The 22,843-nt window shown below is 27.1% G+C and overlaps 1 protein-coding gene across 2 annotated transcripts in view; it reads left to right on the top strand.

Moving 5' to 3' along the window:
• LOC107446928 (uncharacterized) overlaps window positions 1-20,623 on the top strand; it is a 62,848-nt gene extending 42,225 nt beyond the window's left edge. For both annotated transcript variants that reach the window (XM_043039191.2, XM_043039190.2), the window contains 9 exons: window positions 1,111-1,192; window positions 3,711-3,766; window positions 6,220-6,298; window positions 6,373-6,425; window positions 7,754-7,886; window positions 11,326-11,363; window positions 13,919-14,753; window positions 16,781-16,932; window positions 20,427-20,623. In XM_043039191.2, the coding sequence (XP_042895125.1) occupies window positions 1,111-1,192; window positions 3,711-3,766; window positions 6,220-6,298; window positions 6,373-6,425; window positions 7,754-7,886; window positions 11,326-11,363; window positions 13,919-14,753; window positions 16,781-16,932; window positions 20,427-20,453 (1,455 nt within the window). In that variant the 3' untranslated portion in view covers window positions 20,454-20,623. The remainder of the gene's footprint in view (window positions 1-1,110; window positions 1,193-3,710; window positions 3,767-6,219; window positions 6,299-6,372; window positions 6,426-7,753; window positions 7,887-11,325; window positions 11,364-13,918; window positions 14,754-16,780; window positions 16,933-20,426) is intronic.
• Window positions 20,624-22,843: the final 2,220 nt, after the last annotated feature.

The raw sequence follows: 22,843 nt of genomic DNA, 5'->3' as shown, positions 1-22,843 counted from the left end.
TTTAATTATATAACAATTTAGAATTCGAGAATTCAGTCATTCTACCAAAATGAAACTCAATTGAAACTTTTACTCTATCATATTTTTCTGACTATAAATCTGGGGGTCATGTTTCTGCAAATACTGTATAAAATCTTGTCTGGTGGAATTTCATAGTTTTACAATTACTGATTCATTTCTTTCATGTGATTTTAAGAGATTGATTTCAATCAATAGTACAGTAATCATATTATAGGATTTTTGAATACTGAATTAAAGATTTACCTACATTCTACTAAACTAAATTAAAATTGCTGCTAAATACTAAAATTATTTTTACACAAAATTGTTTGACAATGCATTCACTGTGTTTTCAATTTGAGGTTATTGAAACTGCACATTGAAAATATTTGATTAAGGAAAAGTTGCATTTTCTTTAAGGACATTTTCATTAAGGAAAATTTGCTTATGCATTTTGTTCCCTCGGCAAAAATTTTCTTTTCAAATTCGCTTTTTTTAGCAGCTTTGGTAAACCTTAAAGCATCCTTAATTTTTTTTTTCTATTCGGCAGTTTATGACACTGTTAGCTTTTATTTATAAAATACATTTATATTTGACACATCATTACAAATTTTGGCTATTACTCTCTTCATTCATTACATTTTTTCCAGAATTTCTTCACATATTATTTTAATGATTTTTAGTAAAAAATAATCTTTTTTCCCTTATTTACTAGAAATAAAATGAATGATTTCTTTTGTCAATATTTTATAATATTAAAATATTTCTAATTCTGTGTATAGTTACTGTTGGCAGCGAAGAAAATTTAAACTCACATTATGTATGAGACATTTATTTCATAATCAACTCGATTCCTTTTCAGTTATCATTTTCATTATAAAAGCAAAAATGTCCTGACTTTGACAAACTTATTTCATTCTCACAGAAGTGTTTTAATTTCTCAAAATGGCTATAAATGTAACTTAAAAAAAGCTACGATGTATCTTATGCATTTTGGAAAACGGAATGAATTCAATTTGTTTTGAAATTATTTGCTTTATATTGTAAATTGCTGTTGATTAATCATTGAAAGACTTTTCTCTATTTTAATTAATCTACCTTTATTTTCAGACTCCAGAAAAAATCTTTCAAGGAATTGCCAAAAATATTGATTCAGTGAAGGAAAATTTAAATATCAGACAAGTTGATGAAGGTATTTATTAAATAATATATACATCTTTCCTTACATATATAGGTGTGCATATACAGTGCAAATTCCCATATCAGTACGTCCATTCACTGGAAGTATCTTTTAATCTACACTATCTGCAAGAAAGTGACAGAACAACTGTAAAGTTTGGTGGAGGAGGATTGATGGTATGGGCCTGTTTCTCCTGGTATGAGGCTGGCCCACTGGTGAATGTTGATGGTATAATGAATGCCGATGGATAGTGTGATATTCTCGACAATCAAGTCCTTTCTACCTTGTGGGCAACTTACGGTATGGATGATTGCTTGTATCAAGACAACAACGTAAGATCCCATCTTGCAAGGAGGACTCTTGATTCGTATGTGAACATCAGCGTTAAACGCATGGAGTGGCCGGCGCAGAGCCCTGATTTTAACCCAATTGAATATCGCTGGGACAAATTGGACTGTCGGTTGAGGGTCTGCACCCCACTCCCCAAAAGCAAGCATGAACTATGGAACTTCCTGTTAAACATTTGGAAGGAAATTCCTCTTGCCACTATGTCTAATTAAGGGGAAAGCATGCCCAGAAGGGTTGCAGCTGTGATCGCAGCCAAAGGATTCCCTACCTCCTATTAATTTTAATAAATATGGGTTTATGTCGTTATAGTGTCGTGTCCCGTCACTTTCTTCCAAATAGTGTATTTTTCAAACACTTTTTAAGTATCAAAATAAATTTTTTTTGGTGCTGATGATCTTTTAAAAAAGTATTAGTAAAAAAAAGTATTATTGGTGATTCTCTAATTGTTAAGCAGTTATTCTGCCTCAATAAGCACACTAAAATTGTTGTTGAAAGTTAAAAGAAAACAAACTTTGTGGAGGAGAATATACTATGAATATTAATGAAACTGAATCAAAATAAAACTCTTTTCCTTGTTTGAGAAGAACACTAGCATTCAAGCTTTGTTTTGCTTTAAATTATAGATGATTTCAATAAAAATCCTTGTTTTATTTTTTTATTATTTGAGACTAATTAACATTTTTGGAATTTGAAGCTCATTTTTTAATGTTATTCTTATTATTCTATACAGGGTGCACAGCATTTTTAACTTAAAGGTGCTTATTTTTGTTTTTTAAAAGCCCTTAAAAGTGCTTTTTCCAATGGATGTTTTTAAAAAGTGCTTAATTTTTCCTTTTCCAAAATCAGATATTTTTTTCTTTAACATTTTAATTTTTGCCACAATTTATGCAAAAAGGCATTGCCCTATGTAACGTTTTCACAATTAATTCAACCCCAATTTGTACTGTAGTGTATGAAAACACCATTCGTTTTGCATCTTTGGTGAAATACTTGCGGATCTGCATTTACGGGTACTGAGCTGTGTTCAGTGGGAAGGATTTTCATCTCTCATGTGCAACTCTGCTGCATTTTGCAAGAGCTTCTAAATTTCAGACTTCATTTTTCGCCCTCTGGAATCAAACCGAAATATCTCAATTTTTGCTGATTACAGGGACCAACTAAACATTGTTAATTTTTTTCTTTCTCTTATAGCGATAAAAAATTTGATTTCTCTTGTTAATTTCATCGTTGTTGATGCGTCCAAGTTCTTAAAAATATTTTTTGAGTGCTTGAAAACATTTGGCTACGCACCCTGATAGTGGTTTAAATAGCTTTCTTGAGAGGTTTTTTTTTTATTGATTGGCTCATTGTCAATGGAACATGCTAGTTTTGAAAGCTCAAAAGTTTCAAAATTAGAACATCCGAATCATACCAGCCCTTATAGCAACCAAAATTTCTTTCTTTTTAATCCCAAGAAAATTTCTGCTGAAACAGGTGTTAAGCATTTAGTGAACTTTCTAAACAGCCTTTTTTTCGATTGACAATGAATAGTCTCCCTGACGTAAAACAAACCTCTATTTCTTTTGACACTACTGCTCAATAAATCTAAAAGAACTTAAATTTTCTGTGAAAGGAGAATAACTGACAGGATCACCTATTATTATTTTAGGTTGTTCCTTGGCTTAATCTATGATCGAAAAGGTAAATATCGATTAGAAGTGTGGATTGCGTCCTTGCTTGTAAATCAGAGCCTCTTATATGCATTCATAACCTTTGTAAATTTCTTTTCAAAAGTTTAACTTAATTCACCAATCTTATTTTTGTTGTTTGAAAACTTTATTCACTGTTTTTGGGAATTGTTGTAATATTTATTGAGTATATTGCTTGTACTCACATTCTTTTTTATTTTATTTTTTTCTTAGATTTTGTATTTCACCGAGCACTAGTTATTTAGCGAAAATGTCTGACCCGCGTGCTTAAAATTTTGAAAGAAGTGCATAGAAGAATAATGTTATCTGTAAAAATATTTGCTATAGTTTTGTCTACTCATGATATAGTGACCTCATATTATATATAGCCTAATATAGCTTCCATTTTTCTTTGAAACTCTGAAGTTTGTTATATTAAGCATTGACTGTGTGTATAATTTTTGCAAAAATGTTTTTTTTTCTATGTACTTTTATTTCTTCTTTCTTTTCATTAGTAAGAAGACTTTCAGAGTTTAGGCGGCAAAACTCACTGAATGTTGATGGTTTAATGGTAAGTTTAGTTTGCATAATCTGTAAACTTATCTATGGAATTTTTTCTTACCTATTTATTTCAAGAACTTGCAGTCTTTCATCAGTTCTGTCGCCTTTTGTTATTCAACATTCCGTAAAATAAGTTTATTTTAATAAAATATTTGATTGTGAAGGATCAGATGTGACACAAATATTACCACTTATTTCTTTCCTTGGTAGATATAGATATTCAAAAGTTTTAAAATTTTTATATGTTAATTCTCTAACTAGGACAGTAAAATCTTATAATTAATCTTATTGAGTAGCAAACTTTTTTTTCTTTTATGTACCCTTTATGTGTACTATACGAATTTAAAATCTTTCAAAAGATAATGTAGTAACTGTTCTTCAAAAACTTGTGTACTTATTTAGAGAAACTCCTTAAACTTAACTACTTTTCAATGAACACAAAATCATAACATAAACTACAATTTTTTGTCAAATCAACCTTACCTGTTGCAGGCCAAATTAGATATGCAACTTTTTAAAAAGGACAAAGTTACCAAAAAGAAACACTTTGGCAGTGTCGTCTGTGTATTAAAACAAATAAATATTAATATCACAATAAGTAAGCAGCTTATGTTTTTTTTTTAAACAGAACTTATAGATCAGAGTGCGAAATTTCCATTCACTAGCTGCCCATTTGTGCTCAAATATTTATGGCTGGCAAGTAAGCTTTGTTTTTAAAAAAATGTGAAATCAAACTATCATATTTTTCCTAGAGCTGTGAGATTTCAATTGATAAGTATTGGGATATTGATAAGATTAATTGAATGTGCAATGATGTGCATCACAAAATTGCAATTTATCACAACAGCAGAGATGCCAACTTGCTCCGGACAGAAAATAAATATTTTAATGTGGTAGTTTATCAATTGTGATTCTTGGTTTAATAAATTCAATTTAGTAGATTTTTATCCACCACTATTTCTAAATAATTCGTTGGCTTATATAATTCACCACTTTATAGTAGTTATGTCATGCTATGCCTTTTAAAAAGCAAGCAAAAATAGTCAAATGTTTGCAAAATTTAATTTGTAGTTATTTACCGTTTTTTTTTTTTTTTTTAAATTATTTTGGTGTGTCCGGAGCAATTGGCATCTCTGCAATAGATTTGTTAATATCTCTTCATGCTTTGTTACACCTTGGGTTGGAGTAAAAAAGGATGCCGTTTCAGAAAAATTTTTAAATACGGAAGAGAGGAGATAAAGAAACTCTGTATGTATATAAACCCAAATCTTGTAATGAATATTTAATGTTTTGTTGGCAAAGTGTTTAAAATTAAAATTTATGTTCACACTGACATTGACTCAGATTGTGGAAAAGTTGAACAATAAAGAATGGTTAGTGAGATTCCAGAATATAAAATTTTTGTGCTATTCTATCAGTGATTACAGCATCCTGTGAGAGATGCTTTACCTGTCACGATAGACTGAAGATAGCATGCAGAAACTTATTGAAGACTGAGACACTTGCTGATTTGCTCAGAATTCCAATAAATTGATCCCTTCTCTTAACAGAGTTTGAAGCTGGATTTGAAATTTGCATGTGGTATTTATAAGTGTCAGAAGTCAGTCATATACAAATATGAAGCGTTAAAAGTATTGTTGTATTTCTGATATCTAAATTTTCTGTATTTTGATAGCTTTTAATAATATGTGCATAATATTGAAATCATTGAAGCATTTAAAAGCATTTTTTAACTGTAAACATGTTTCAGTTTTTACATTCTTATAATCACCAGAAAGTTCTTTATACTACACTTATTAAAATTTTGAAAATTGTTGATATTTTTCGTGAAAATAATTGCGAGCAATAAATTTAGTCTAGCTAGTACGTAAGACCCGATGTCATGTCGTGCTGCAGAATTTTTATTAAGATAAAGAAAAACTTTATATCAGAATTCTTCATCTAGACAGTTTTATGGTTGTTATAGATACAAGTATACTGCATCTAATTATTTCTATTTTACAAATTGAAATTTGATACCCCACTTTTGAATGAAGTCATTAAATTTTTTGTTGATCAAAATTAGCCTTATTAAGTTTTATTTTATGAAAATATAGTAAACATCGATAAAAGAATATCACTTTAAGAGCAAACTACTTTTCGTTCCCCTGTTACTTGAGATTTTTTAACAGATCTGACATATTTTCCTATTGCTAATTTCAAATCTGCATTCGGGTTTTTTTTTTAAATGACACTTTCGGCTTCTTTTTTTTTTGTCGACATCTACAAGTTTAAAATTTTTATAAATAACAGGGTTGAATGAACGTTGCAACAAACTTCTAGAGGAGTTAAGGGACATCATGATGATTATTAAAATTTCAAGTAAACCAATGCCCGAAAAATGTCATATGTTGGTAGGGTCACTTTCTTATTATGAAAGTTCTGTGTTCGTTGGAATTGATTTTTTACTTATTTGTTTTTTAGGCTAACAGAAGGTGGACATGTAATGTCCCTAGTAAGCCATCTATCGCTAGTATGAATATTACTGAAATCGCTGCAGAAAGTAAGTTACTTTTCCAATTTTGTCCTAAATTGTTCCTTATTGTAGTTCTTTATGTAACTGATTTATTTTTATAGTACGAAGAGTTTCAGAAATAAGACGAGAATCTGGAGTTCAAATTTATAAAAAAGTAAGTTTCTTATAAATATTACATTAAAAACTTTAAATATTTATTCCTCTTTATACCTTATTACTAATTCTAATGTAAGTAATAGAGAGTAGGGTAAATAATTATGTAAAATTTATTTAATTTTCTTCTTTCAAATCAAATACTTCCTATAGGTTATGGCCCAAAATAGATGTTGTTAAATTATAGGTTATAAGATACAGGTATTCTAATATATTATCCTAACTAAAAAAAGTTAATCTGTGAGTTCTGTTAAGCTCCTTTGCCTGAATTTTCAAAGTTGTCAGGAAAATTTATTTTAAAAGTTTCTATTTTCATTAAAGTTTTTTTTTACTTATTTCTTCACCAAATCTTAGTTTTTTTTTATAGCAAATTTTGTGGGGAAGAGTGGTTTTAGTAGCGCAGTTGTTTCTTCACAAACTTTAAAATATTTCAACTGAGGTTAGCTGGCTTGAATCAAAAGCTTTTTTTTCTAACATTTTATATTATTAAATTTTCTACTATTCTGATAAATTTTTCCGGTTTAATTGTAACGAAAAAAAAAGGTGAAATATTCTTACAGTTTTGAATTTAATTACTAATGGGAGTCTGTATTAGTATTTCAAATAAACATAAATCTGCAATTTTTTAATGTCTATGTAGAAGTGTTTTTCAACATAAGTATCAATATTAAGCAGAGCATTTCACCTGGAAGATACCTATTTCTTTTAGGACAGTGGAAAAAAACTGGGGGCAATGAAGGAAACTGTAAATGATCATCACAACTGTTTAACATTAAGAATAATTCAAATTTAAACAATACTATAAATTTAAGGCAGTAACAGAAAGTTTGAAGTTTTTTCCATGTTCTGTAGTCTTTAAAATTAATTAAATAATGTAATTATTGAAAGAAATCAAGTTTCTTAAAGTTTATTTATATTTATGTGATAAATAAATAGGATTTTCTACAACTAAAAGCACAAATGGGAATAAGATGCTTTTCGAGATTTTATTTTTTTTAGTTTAATTTTAGAATTATTTTCTGTTTTTTATTCCACAAACTACTTCAATAACTCAATATTTTTTGGATTTCCAATACCGCATTGAGTTATCAAAGTTTCACTGCATTTGAAAGTATGAGTTATAAGATTGCGTTATATGTTGTATTCTATTTTTATACTTTATTTATAAACCTATCACAAGAGCTACTTCATCACTTTTTTTTTATTGTTGCAAGGTTCTTTTCTAATTTTAATATAAATTTCTTATGTGTAAAATTTAATAATTTTCAAAACTTTAATTATTTCTCTTATTATTACTGTTTATAACCATCATAACATTATTTCTCTCAGGCACCTTTTTCAGAATACCAAAATTCAGTGGAAAAATTAAATCCTCGTCAAAGGGCATTACAAGAATTAGAATTTCTTACAACGAAAAAGAAAGATAAAACGAAGAAAAAGGTTACCTTCTTAATTCCTTCAGGTAAAAAAGGAAAAAACTTGTTTTGTTTTCTTCTGTAGAAATTTCTAAAAGTTCTACAAATTTTACATAATTTTGATTATCCAATTTAAGTAATCTTTCATTTTATCTGGTAAGGTTACTTAACTTCAAAACCTCATAGTTAAACAACTACCAATGCAGCTATTTACAGAAAAGAAAGTGGGGCATAAAGAAGAATTAAAACCAAAAAACATTGACCCAAAATTTTTTTTTTGTGAGCAACAATTAAAAAGCAAAGAACAGAAAATATATCTCATTACTCTGACAAAATTACTTTAATGTAGGGTTTGACACTCATTATTTACTAGGGTATGTAGTGTTTTTAAAAAGTGCTTATAGGTGCTTATTTTTGATTTACATTTTTTAAGGCCCTTAAAGGTGCTTTTTTTATTCAGGGTTTGCAAAAAGTGCTCAATTTTCTATCTTTAAAATCAACACTTTTTCTTTTCTGTGTCGATTGTTGATCTAAATTACAAAAAATGCATAATTTTCACAATTTTCTTTGCAATAGTTATCAGAAACTAGTTATTTTACCATGATTATGTGAAGTTTGTGAAAATGTTTTTGAATTTTATTGATTCATAAATTAAGAACTTTAAATAATAGAAAAAAATAATTTTTATTGCTGCACAGATCCTAATTATGATTTTTTTTTCTTTTGGAAAGTGATTAAAATTATTTTTTTAAGTGCTTAAAATGAACTTATTTTTTTAAATTTTTTTTTTTTTTTTTTTTTTTTTTGTTGAAAAAACTGGCTTTGCACCCTGTTGAAACAAGGAAAACATAAAATTTACCAGGAAATTTCCTCTTTGTCCTGAAATGTATTGGAATATCAGCAATTATCAGAATTGTTAATCACATATTCATTTATTACAATGAATAGGTTTACACATTTTAATGAATTTTTAGGCACTTTTATATCACTATTTTATCTTATAAAACTTATTGTCTTACATTAATTTATTTTCCTTTTATCTATATTAAATAATAACTTATTTTTAATTTTTAAATCATTCTACTTAATAAATACAATTTCTTTTTTAATATCTTAAATTATACCGTTTTGAAAACCAACTCCTATTTATATAAAGCCTGTAATGAGGTAAATAATGAAAATTTTTAATACAAATCTTAAATGTGTTGGATTAATATGAAAATTTTTGATTAGATAAAATGAATAATTTTATTATAAAAAATGAACAATTTTAATTTAATTTTTTCTCCTCTACTTAGTTATAAATTAGTTATTTAATGCATGTAAGTAAATTTTTAAATCACTACTGAAGTTATGATAATGTAGGGTAAACTAACCAGTGAAGGAACACTTAAGCTTCACTTGGCTTTTAAAAAATCATATTAATTTCAAAATTCGTAATTTTAGTTAAATGACAGTGTCAACATATTTCTCACTAAATGCAAATTATGTAAAAAATTTTTTAGAGAACTTACATAATATTGTTTTAAAGTTTTGGAGGTTCAAATAACAAGTAGTAAAAAGACCAAGTGAAGGAACACTTAATTTTGGTTATTTTTTAATGCTCTTCATGAATTTTTAAGCCATACAAATATTTAAAAACCAGCCTATTCTTAAAATTATAACATATAAATACTTGGAAAATGTTAACTTTTGTTTGTAATCATGAAAAGAAAGTTAAAGTGTCAACATATTAACACATACTGTTCATTCACTGGGAAATCTATGCCCAGTAAAGGAACATGCCTGTTCCCTCACTGGTTAGAAGTTGTTTTTCGTATTTTTAACATACTTTTGATGCGGAACATCACTAAAGGTACAAGAAAATTAAAGTTTATCTTTTATTTTCATTAACTTAGAAAAAAACCCAGTAAAGGAACACTTGTTCCTTCACTGGTTTTTCATCGTTTGGTGATCCAGTGAATAAACACCCCCTTATCTCAGTACTTTATTATGCTATGATGCTTAAAAAAAATAAAACGTAACTTCAATAACTATATTTTGAATTCTCTTTTTCACAGTGAGAAAAATAAAACTATTACATGCAATTAATTCCACTTCAAACATATAAATACAAACACTCACCTTATAATTTTTTCAAAGAAACAAGGTGTTGCAGAGATAATAACAAATTCAAAATTTTTTCCAGAGAAGTCTATTTGACCAGGTAATCCAAAACATCGCTAGATGACTTCCTATTGTTTGGCAGTAAGCTAATGTTACCAATCAATCAAAAGAAAAACTTTCAAATTCTTATTTTTAATCAATATATATGAAATGTTCCTTCACTGGTTGGTTTACCCTAAATCATGACAAAATATTTTAAGAATAAAAAAGATATTTTGAGTTTTACTCTGAAAGCCTTAAGGAGTTAAGTTTTGTCTGGCGAGTGTTCACCCTGTAATGATATTAACATATGTGCATCCTATAATGATATTCTGTATATTATAATGATACTTACATGTACTGTAGTACATGTATGATAATACAATGACGCTGTTATGATATTTTATGTTAACGGATAGTTATATAGGCTTCATAGGGTCACTGCATGTAACTTCTAAAGTTCAAAAGGAAGGCTCTAAAATGTTGTAGCAGTAATAAAAGTTAGAAGAGAAATGTATTATTTTTCTATCATAAATAACAATAATATCATGGGGGAAAAAACCTTAGATTCTTTTTTGTTTCGAGTTTAAGTGTCTTTTCTTTACAGCCATATTTTAGATTCGTTTTCGCAATAGTAATTTGATAATACCAACTATGATAATGAAACATTTGTCACAAAGCTTTTAATGTATGTTAAAAATTGTAGGAATTATTTAAAGTGCCTTATCTGGTCTTAGATAATTTGGGTTTTACTGTGTAACAAAAAATTTGTAGTTCAATTTTTTTTTTCAATCGCAATGATATATATTATAGATCTAAAGTCAAATGCTATTTTTATGTGTTTATATTTAACATTATGAATATAAAAATGAAATACAGAGTTATTTTATAATAATACTCAAAATTAAAGCGTGTGCATGTGTATATATGTGTATGCATATACATGCATAGAGGGGGTGGATAAAATAACGGAAACACTTCTATGCTAATACATTTGTTCATCTTTCTCATGAAATTCTAAAAAAATCACTATAATTTCAGATATGTGTAGATCATGCTGTTTCTCATACATATCAATGAAGTTTAAAGGTTTGAGAGACCGACAATGAAATACAAATGGAAAATAATGTTTTTGAACACCTTATGCTTAAGAATGTAGCAATAGATTTGTGATTGTAATTTAAGTTATTATATGCAATAATTGCACAAATTTTCATACTCCTAGCTTAAATATTTATAGAAATATGGACATTTTAAAAAAAGCTTAAAATTTTTCCGACTGCTTATTGTTTGGATATGAATGTTTGCCTTTATTTATATATACATATTTATCTTTTACAGGTTCTCCAGATTTGACACCTGAATTATCAAAGCCGGAAGTAAATTAAATTTCTTTAACCTTTCATAAATTTAAAGTTAAATAATTTTAATTTGAAGTGTAAAAGAAAAAAAAAAAAAGAAAAGAAAAAAAACAATCTACAGGACTACCAATTACTCTATTCAAAAGCAGGAAAACTTTACATTTATATTTTTGTAGAGTGTGTAGAAGTGTTTTGGCACTTTTCTGAAGAAAATTTTTTTTTTATTTATTATTAAAATCATTATATTATATTTAATTTATAAAAATTTTGCATTATTAAAAAATAATTTAAAAAGGTTGATTGCATAATAACTTTTTAATTTTTGTAAATCTATTTTATTAATTTATATGTAGTTATTATTATCATTATTTTCTTAGGAGATTATATAAAGTATAACTTTATACAAACCTTGTTTTTTGAAAACTTAATAATTTGTACTAAACCTACAAATTTAATTAAATAACTCAGGTCTATTTGATCAAAAGTTTCTGTTCACCAAATGTATTAAATTTTACAAAAGTCAATAATTTTTCCCCCCTAGTGTATGAGAGTTTATTGCAATAACTCATAATCTTTATTTCAGAAATATATTTTTAAAATTAAAATAAAATGAAACATTTTATTGGTACATTGCAAATTTTTCCTTAATATTAAAGTATATACAATACTAAACGGAAATTATCGATTATCGTATGGCATTTAAAAAGCAAACTGTGTATAAATAAATTCAAATTAGCTTTTTTTAAAGGCATTTATTTTTTCAATATTAAGGAGTAAGTTAAGTTATTCTACATTAATTATTTGTTATAATGCAGTTAAAGTAAATGTACAACGTTATCTTATTATATCTTGCACTGTATTTTAACTTTCATTTGCATGCAATTAATATTAATGTTAAAAAAAAATTTATTTTTTAAATTTAATTTTATAAAGTTTAACAAATTATGAACTGAATAATCCTGAAAGATCTCTAGAAAAAAATATTATTTATTATATTTTTTAAGAAAATGAACCCTACTCTGTAATTCAATTACCCAAAATAGGGTTTGACCAAAATACCTGGGTTCGGTATAGCTGGTGTTTTTTAATGTGATTTATTTATTTTTTTATCAATTCAATCCTTAGTCACTTTTTTTTTTTTTTTTNTTTTTTTTGACTTAAGCACTATTTCCAAATACAAGTTATTATTGTTTTAGAAATAAGTCTAAATAGATGTTTTCAAACAAAAATTTTTAAAGATTTTTCTTAGTCTTAAAATATGTTCTTAAGAATTACTTTTAATTTTGTAATATATATTATAAAGCAAGTAAATAGATGACATACATGGTGCGTTCTGAAGATAATGCGCATGATTTTATTGTGACGCGACAATTCATCGCAGTGCACTCAGATTGGTCAAAACATGTGGTGGGGGATTTGTCGTTCCAAACAAGCCTGGTCTCAGGTCACTCCGAACAGTAAGAGCGGTAGGACGTGTCTTTGCGCAAAGTCTTTTTTTCGATCGAGTAACGACGTGATGGAGTGTTTGCTTGCTGGAACAGCGGTATGTGATAAAGTTTTGTGTGCGACTTGGAAAGAATGTGACAGAAACTCATCACATGCTTCAAGACGACTTTAAGGAGGAATGCATTTCGAAATCTCAGTGTGGAAGGTGGCACAAAGCCTCCAAGGAGGGTCGGGAGATGGTCACCGACGAGTCTTGTTCTGGACGCCCAACAACAGCCCGACCCGATGAAAACGTCCTGCATGTGTGTGAAGTTTTGAAGTCAGACAGTCGGTTAAGCATTCAGGTAATCGCTAACACCCTAAACTTGTCAAAATGTGTGGTACATGGGATTGTGACGCAGGATTTGCAAATGCAAAAGGTCTGTGCCGAAGGTGTTGACGGAGGAGCAAAGTTCGGAGGAGAGGAGTTCGAGTTTTGCGCAGTGAAGAATTGCTGGAATTGATGAGTAGGTGCCCCAGCCTCCGTATTGCCCTGACTTGGTGCTGTGTGACTTTTTTTTGTTCCCCAGACTGAAAAGAGAACTGAAGGGAAAGCACTGAGAGTCGGTGAAGAACATCCAAGCTCATGTAACAAGGTTCCTGAGAGGTATTCCTGTCGAGGACTTCCAGGGTGCCTTCCAGACGTGGCAGAATCGTCTCCGCAAGTGTATTGATGCACAAGGGAACTATTTTGAAGAATTTTAACTATTTGTACCCATAGGATCAATAAATCTATTTTTCCCAGAAGATGCGCATTACTTTCAGAACGCACCCTGTATAAAGTCCTGTATTTACAATATTTCTATATTTTATATTTTGCTCTCTGCAATTTTTAATAAAAGATATATATTTTTGATTATAAAAACCTTGTAAAGAATAAAATCAATGTTTCCCCCCCCCCTAATTATAAGGTGTTTCTCCAACATGTATATTAAAAGGCATACCAGCTGGCTGCCTTAACTATTAAGTTCAAAATCAAACATTCTTTGCAATTCAGTTTGAAAAAATGTCTACATTATCTACTTTTGATTTATAAACAATAGAAAATGATTTGTTTTTGTAACATTAATCATTGACATTTTTTTCAGGCTAAGTTATCTGATATTTCAGAAGGTTCCAGCAATAATTGTACACCTGAACTTGATTTTGGTAACGGAAGAGTTACAACAAATTCTCAAAAAGTAGATAGTGCTGAGAATGTTGAAGACACATCAGTTAGTACTACACCAGAATTAAACTTAACTACTTATAAACTTGAATTCAGCGTAGCCAAAGATCACAACAAGACTGTACCGTTTGATGTGTCACACAAAAATGATGCCTCCACCAATAATAAGTCTTCCATTAATCAGGCTGTATCATTAGAAATAGATGTTTCAAAAAAGAATTCAGAACAGTTTTCTCAAAACTTTTCTTATAATTTAACCAATTTGAAGCCCGATTTCATATCATCAAAGTTCTCATCTTTAAAAATCAGTGAAAATAATGTTTGTACTTTACAAGATATACCAGGTGGTAATCCTGCTTCATTTGAAAATTATTTGACAAACCCCAACTCATATAGTGAGTTTTCTAATGTAAAATCTACAGACTGTCTTTTTCAATCAGTGCAAAATTTGGCTGTACCAACTAATTATCAACCTGCAAATGAAACTGAAAAATTTTGTGTCAAAACAGAAAAAAAGATATTTACACCACATCCTGTTTGTTTGCACTCTAAGTCTAATATACCACCCAGTGTTAGTCCAACATTTCTGTCCTCCGGAAAGTTTACTACTCTGAACTCTGTTGCACCTATCTATACTCCATATGTGTTAAAAACATTATCGCAAAGTCCAGAAGTTAATTTAAGTCATGTTCGTCAAAAGCTGGATTTCAATGAAAACCCAAACCAGTTTATGGAAAGACGAAAATCACAGATTAGTAAGTAGTTATTACTTTATATTGGGTTGATGCATAAGTTCCCACTTTTTTTTTAATTTAAAAAATTTGCGTTGAAAATGAAATGTATTGGCATAATCTTTTGTGCAATTCGAAGGAGAATTTTTCGTTCTATAAAGTAGTGTATTTCACTTTTTTGTTGACTTTAATTTTTGTTACTTTTTAGAGCATTTAAATGAAGTGTTAACTCGACAAAAACGAGCATTTCCAACACCACCTTCTTTTTACGTTTAATCGAGGTGTCAAAGCCACAGAAGCTGCTAAAGAGATTTGTGCTATGCGATTTCAAATGCTTTGCACGTCGTTTCGTTCAAAATTGACGCGAATTACGGGCTTGGTTTGACGACTTTTTCGAGGCGCTTCCTGGAGATTTCTACTGAAGAGGCATCGAAAAAATCGTTGAACGTTGGGAGGAAGCTGTAAACAACAACGGAGAGTACATTATTGATTAAATTGTTGTTATTTTATGCTAAAAAGTATTAAAAAAAATTTTTTTTTAATTTATAAAAAAAAAATTTAAAAACGTGTGAACTTATGCATCAGCACAATATTTTCTAATAATTTTTATAACGTTATNTACTTCTTTTTTTTTTTTTTTTTACTTTTGTTGTTCTCTTCAACCATTAATATTTTTTGTAAACTGAATTTTAATTTTTTTCTTTCTTACATGTTTTGAACATTTTTTATTTATGGAAAAATCAACTTCTAAAAATTTTAAATGACTTACATTATTGTAAGTTAAATTTGGGATTCTAACATTAAATGAAAAAATATTGTAATTTATATTTTTTGTCTATCAGTTAATCGATAAAAAACATTCAATGAGGCAGAAGAGTTAAAACGTTTTTTTTCTTTTCAAAATAAACAAAACAGATAAGATTAATAATAAATATCATAATTTGTTATCATAATAAAATATCATATTATAATTAATCATTCATCGTAATTTGTGCTTATAGTTAATAAAATTAGTTGATCTAAATGCTGTATTTAATAGTGTTTGCAATTCATTTATTAACTTAATTTTTATGCAACATTAAAATTTCTAATATTTAAAATCCCTATGATTTAAATATGTATTTGTTAATATCCAAGTTGACATTTAAATTTCACGTAAAAAAGAGAATTACTATTTTTACTTGCAATATAATATGCTTCAAGTGCTTGCATTTTTAGGATTATTTGTAGGGTACAATAATTTAAATCTCCAGATTTGTGGTGCTTTTTCAGGTTTCTGCTGTGCTAAATTATTCACACAAAAAGTGCAGTTATGTGAAATTTATTGCTGCCACTCTTTTCTTAATATATAAAAAAAATTGTTGTTTTGATTATTTTTTATATCTTGTGGCATATGTTCTTCTGTGTAAATTTTAAGATTGAGTCTTAATTTGAGATTATATCTTGACTTAAACATCTTGATAACAAGGAGAGAAAAATTTATTAATTCTATACCTAAAGCTGCCAGAAAAACTTGAATTTTTTTATCATAAATAATTTTTTGAAAATTTTATTAGATTGTCTATTTTTTTATGCAAGGAGATAAGTTTTAATTATTAAAATTCATAAATGATTAAAAAAAGTGCTTTTAGGAAAACTAAATTTTATTATTCCTTATATAAAATATACAATATTTTTAGAAATATTTGAATGTATTTCGATGAATATTCAGAAAATGTTTCAATTCCCCCTCATGATAGATGTCAGCTTTAGGCAAATAATCCCAATTTATGCATATTTTATACCAGTTAAGTTTAACACCCTGACTTTTTTATATACATGGTATGTTTTTTTAATAAGATATGAGAGAATTTATATTCATTTTTGTGAATATTTATATTTTTACCATAGCACTAAGTCTTGCTTCATTTTGATTGGAAATTATTTATGTTTATTTTGTATTAACATTGACTTTTACCCTGTGGTGTTTTAATGTGCTCAAGCATTGTATACAAAAAATTAACAGATATTTTTATTTATTAAACTTTGTAATTTTTCTTTTTAAATTTCAGTCTTACAAACTATTCCTACGATTCAGAAAATGAACGATTTCTTATGTGATCAAGAATGCATCATTCTTTCTTCTCAGAGTTCAGAAAAAGAGATATTTTGCAGAAATCTAATGAATCCAGTTGCCTCTACTCTTACCAATGGGGATGAAATGGTGAGATTTGAACTTACTTTATTTCTATTTTAATCAGGGTTCATAGTGTTTTTATAAAGTGCTTATTTTCGTTTTTTAAAAGCCCTTAAAGGAGCTTTTTTCTTTAGGTGTTTTTAAAAAGTGCTTAATTTTCCCTTTTTCAAAATTACATTTTCCCTCTGCGATGTTGATTTTCACAATTAATTCAACTCCAATCAAGGTTGGCAAGTTTCTGCTGAGGTGGTTAAAACCACTGGTAGAAACCGGTTAAAACTGGCTTGGCAGAAATCATTTTCTGCCACATATGTGGCAGAAATTCAAAAAATGACACAAAAGTAAGTACTGAGATTGACATACAATGGATAATTCATAGAAAAAACAATTAAATATTAAACAAAGTACAATTTATTTACAAAATTATCACTGTTCAAAATCAAATAGTATTACATTGTTTGCACTTTGCAGTAATCTATAACAAAAGACAAGTTTTGATGCAGTTTCTCTTACTTACAACAAAGATTAAAACTGTTACTATTATAATAATTGGATTGTTGCCATGCAAATTATGTCTTGTAAAGAAAAAAACTATTTGAAAATAGCTCTATTCAGTTATTTTAAGAATTAAATGATAATAATTACTGAATTTCAGAATATAATAAACTAAAATCTAGTATTTATATTTATTATTGCATTACTTTATTCTTTATTTTATATAAATATTTGATATACTGTACTTTTAATATTTAATATAAACAAAATAATATATATATTTACAAACAATGAATTAAAAAGTTTGTTAGTTACATGGAGTTTCATTTTTCAGTTTACTTAAACAAAATNATATATTATAGGGATGATATACTGCGCTTTTAATATTTAATATAAACAAAATAATATATATATATTTACAAACAATGAATTAAAAAGTTTGTTAGTTACATGGAGTTACATTTTTCAGTTTACTTAAACAAAATGTCATTAAGCAATTACTAGAACTGATATAGACGTTTTGTTAGTTTCTGCCACTGGCATGGGAAAAACCAGTTTCTGCCGGCAAAAAGCCAACCCTGACCCCAATCTATTTCAGCATCAGTCCTTAGTGTATGAAAACGCCATTTGTTTTACATGATTTAAAATTTCATGATTTGATATAAAGTGCTGAAAAATATTTTTTGAGTGCTTAAAAAGTGCTTATTTTTTGTTGAATAATTTGGCTACTCATCCTTTAAATTGACTGTCTATTCCCTGCATAGTTTTGAACTACCATTAAGCTGTGGCTTTTTGTAAGACCATCCAGTGGAAATTTTTGACGAAAAGTTATGTAATCAGTTTTAAGATTATCGCAAAATCTTTATTAGCAGAAAGAAAAAAAAATTAAAGTTTGCTGAATTTTAAAAGAAAAAATTAAAAACCACTTTCTATGTACCAAAGCTACAATATAAACTCAAAAAGGTATATTAAAGTATTGTCTTTTAAAATGTGAAACTTGATTCCGAATAATTTAAAACTAGTTGTTCTTGCATGGATGAACTCGGATNTTCCCACTCTATGGCGAATTAATAGGCATAAAATGCTAGAAAAAAATAAATAAAATAAACATTAAAAATAATTAGTATAGTACAAAATTTTGAATTTATTAGTCTTTAATATAAAATAGAACAAAAAAAGAAAAAGTAAAAAAATAATGCAGTTTACAGCAAATCATTTAAATGAACTGAAATTAAATAATCAACTACAATAAACTATTTTTATTAATGTTTGTCAATTTATGGGAACCTTTAAATAGCACAAAGATGGGGAAAAAAAGGAAAATACAGTTTACAGCAAATCATTTAAATGAACTATAATAAACTATTTTTATTAATGCTTGTCAATATATGGGAACCTTTAAAGTGCACAAAGATGAAGAAAAAAAAAGGAAAAAAATGCATAATTTACAATTGAAAGAATAATAACTGAATGCCTGCATAATTTCTTATTTTTCCACAAAATGTTTTTATTTGAAAAATAAAATCCAAGCAACTTCACTGTCTTTTTCAATTCTAAAAATCCTTTTAGCAATTTATTCAAGACTATCACACATAACTTAGTTAAAATTTTATTGCAATACATGAAAAATTGCAATTACAACAAAGAAAAAGAAAAGTGTATATTTTGCAAATAATATTTTTTTTTCTGTTTTGTTTTTTAAATCATTAAGCACAATTTTGAAAAATTGCAGCATCATAACCCGTATAATTTGTTAAACATTTCTGCATAATATATACATCAGTATAAGTAATATTTGTCTCTCATATAGATGTACTATCTTCACACAAATTAACATTTGAAAATTAAATCATTTGCTAATTGACATAGATATAATATTGTAATAATCATTTTGAATTTAAAACAAACTAAAAACTTCCATTTATTTAACATAGTAATACAATTATTTTTTTGCACTTTCAATTTATAATTTCAATATATCAGTCTTTTAATCATTTCATGATTATTCCTAGAATGTGTTCAACTTAGAAAAATAACAATCTATAGCTTTTTTTCTTTCGAAAAGAAAAGAAAAATCTTGTATTGGGAACAATTGAAACAAATTACTATAATTTATGTAGTCATAAACATACATTAATCTTTTATCTATCAGTGGTTTTAATTATTATTGTAAACTATGTTAAATAAATGGAAGTTTTTAGTTTTTTAAATTCAAAATAATTATTACAGTATTATATCTATGTCAATGAGCAAATGATTTAATTTTCAAATGTTAATTTGTGTGAAGATAATACATCTATATGAGAGACAAATATTACTTATGCTGATGTATAGATTATGCAGAAATGTTTAACAAATTATACAGGTTATGATGCTGCAATTTTTCAAAATTGTGCTTAATGATTTAAAAAAACAAAACAGGAAAAAAAAAGATTATTTACAAAATATACACACTTTTCTTTTTCTTTGTTGTAATTGCAATTTTTCATGTATTGCAATAAAATTTTAACTAAGTTATGTGTGATAGTCTTGAATAAATTGCTAAAAGGATTTTTAGAATTGAAAAAGACAGTGAAGTTGCTTGGATTTTATTTTTCAAATAAAAACATTTTGTGGAAAAATAAGAAATTATGCAGGCATTCAGTTATTATTCTTTCAATTGTAAATTATGCATTTTTTTCCTTTTTTTTTCTTCATCTTTGTGCACTTTAAAGGTTCCCATATATTGACAAGCATTAATAAAAATAGTTTATTATAGTTCATTTAAATGATTTGCTGTAAACTGTATTTTCCTTTTTTTCCCCATCTTTGTGCTATTTAAAGGTTCCCATAAATTGACAAACATTAATAAAAATAGTTTATTGTAGTTGATTATTTAATTTCAGTTCATTTAAATGATTTGCTGTAAACTGCATTATTTTTTTACTTTTTCTTTTTTTGTTCTATTTTATATTAAAGACTAATAAATTCAAAATTTTGTACTATACTAATTATTTTTAATGTTTATTTTATTTATTTTTTTCTAGCATTTTATGCCTATTAATTCGCCATAGAGTGGGGAATTTTCACGTGCTACTGCTTTACTACTAGAAATTCAAAAATTTGTAACTATATTTTAAAAATATATTGATTTGAAATGATTGTATAAAAATGAATTTTTTTGACTATGTAAATAATATTGTGTATTTAGGTAAATAAAGAGCCTATTATTTAAGTAATGAAACAGTTTCAGCATTCTGTCCAGATATTTCTGATTTTATTTTCTTATTATTTTATTTATTTTTTTTTACTACCTACAATTTTGAACACTGAAACATGTTTTAAATAAAACAGAGTTTACATGAGAAAGGGTACACCTTCTTTATCTTCACTTTTTCCTAAAATGATTGCTGAGTGAATAATAGAGCAAAAATTTTCTTAATTAAACCTCTTCCTCCCTTTTTACTGACTTTTTTTTTAACTATTTTTTTTTAAAACTTTATTTATTTATTTATTTTTAACTTTTTTTTTTACTCCTTTTCATCATAAATCCCATTATAGGCATTTGATCCTAAGGCTGTGACAGCAAGTGTCTTACACATAAGCTACTTATGAAGAGTAAATTTTTTAAAGAAATAAAATCTTTCTTCCATTATACATCTTAATTTTCTTTTCTTTTTTTTACTTAAAAAAATTGAGCTATGCAGTAGTTAAACTCCAAAATATCTTTGATATTGAAGTTAAATAAACTACTGTGATCTGTAAATATTGTAGTAAAATTATGCTATAAATATTGTAGGTAATGCTATGCTATAATATAATGCTGTAGATTTTGTAGATGATGTAAATTTTTTATATTAGAAGTTTGTCTGTTATAAATTAATTGTTATTTTGTATTGAAAAGGAAGTAATCATTGAAGTTGTTTGAGGGGCCTGGAATTGTGACTTATTCTGTTTCATTTACAGGCATTTTCTTATTTTATTCAATCTTTGATTTATTTATTTTTTGCCTTTAGGCTGAGATGCCAAGTTTCAATGATTTTTTTTTTTTAAGTTTGCATCATACAAGAATCTGAAGCAATAAAGTTGTTAGCAGTCATTCCTTGTAAGGATTAATATTAAATTATTTTATTAAGTTGCGAAAATACTCATTAAATTTAGGTATTTGATACACTTTAAATACCTAAATTTAATGAGTGATACACTTCTTAGCCTTTCGGAGTGCTTACATCATCTATTTTAATAATTATAAAATTTAATAATTCTTAAAAATGAGAAACATATGATAGTACAAATAGAGGGACTGTCCACAAATCATTCATCCTTTTAGACTTCCTTAAATCTTGTTTCAATCTTTTAATTCAGTCACAGTATTTTTGCTGTCGAAATTTTTCCTTAATATGTCCAATCGCTAATTGGAAAATGATATTAAAACTTCTTAATACATTTGAATTGCAAATTTTTTCTCTGGGCCATCAAATTACAGTGAAAACATTGTTTTCCATTTCATTTATGGTAAGGTTGAAAAGACTTTTAAATGCCCATTTAATTTTAATGGTTTAATATCTTAGTTTTTTTATTTTGATCTTTGTTTCTTGATTGCAATGTAATATGTTTATTTTTTTATACATTTATATTATAGTATGGAGTTCATACACAATTTAGTTTTGTTGTAATACATTGTTACGCGAAAAAAAACTATAATTATCAGCTTCTTTTAAGCTTATTTTGTTTTATTTTTTTATTGAAGAATCTATTTCCAAAGTTAAAAAATTCAGATTACAAGGTTTCTCCTTGCATGTAACACATACGTGAAATTGCACAATTTAAATCATTTCTGATCAACTTTTTTCTAACTTAATTTTTCATTTAAAAACGTTTACTGTTGAACATGTTTTTTAGTAGTATTGTGGAAAAAGAAGGATGCCGAACAAAACAAAATTTTCATAGCAGCAGCTTACACTACTATTTTTTAGACCATCTTTTACCTTTCTTAAAAGTTGTCTAAAGATATGTATTGAACAAAAATGTTGCTCTGGTTTTAATTTTGAACCATTATGAAGCTTGAAATTTCATTTTTCATTTAGTCACAATTAGGACTGGGCTATGCAAGAAATTTTATATCGTGATGCATCGTCTCTTAGACGTAGCGATTTAGCATATGTTCAAAAATTATCTTTCAGAAGTCTTTAAATTTATCAAAAATAAATAAAAGGAATAAATCTATTACAAAACAAAATGTATTAAGTAAAAACAAACCCAAGCTTTTTTTTTTTTTTAAAAATATGCTTGGCTAATTTTAATTAAAGCTAATTTTTTTTAAAATTAAAAATGACTTAAGATTTATTGGTTTAAAAATTATAAAACTAACAAAATATTTTACATACATGCATTAAAAATTAAAGGGAAAAAAACGAAAGTAAAAAAACAAACTAAAGAAATGTTCACTTTAGTAAAACATTTT

Source organism: Parasteatoda tepidariorum, chromosome 5 (assembly GCF_043381705.1).
Source record: "Parasteatoda tepidariorum isolate YZ-2023 chromosome 5, CAS_Ptep_4.0, whole genome shotgun sequence".
Classification (NCBI taxonomy): domain Eukaryota; kingdom Metazoa; phylum Arthropoda; class Arachnida; order Araneae; family Theridiidae; genus Parasteatoda; species Parasteatoda tepidariorum.
The sequence above is the reverse complement of the archived record's forward strand: the minus strand, read 5'-3'. Positions and strand labels throughout refer to the sequence as shown.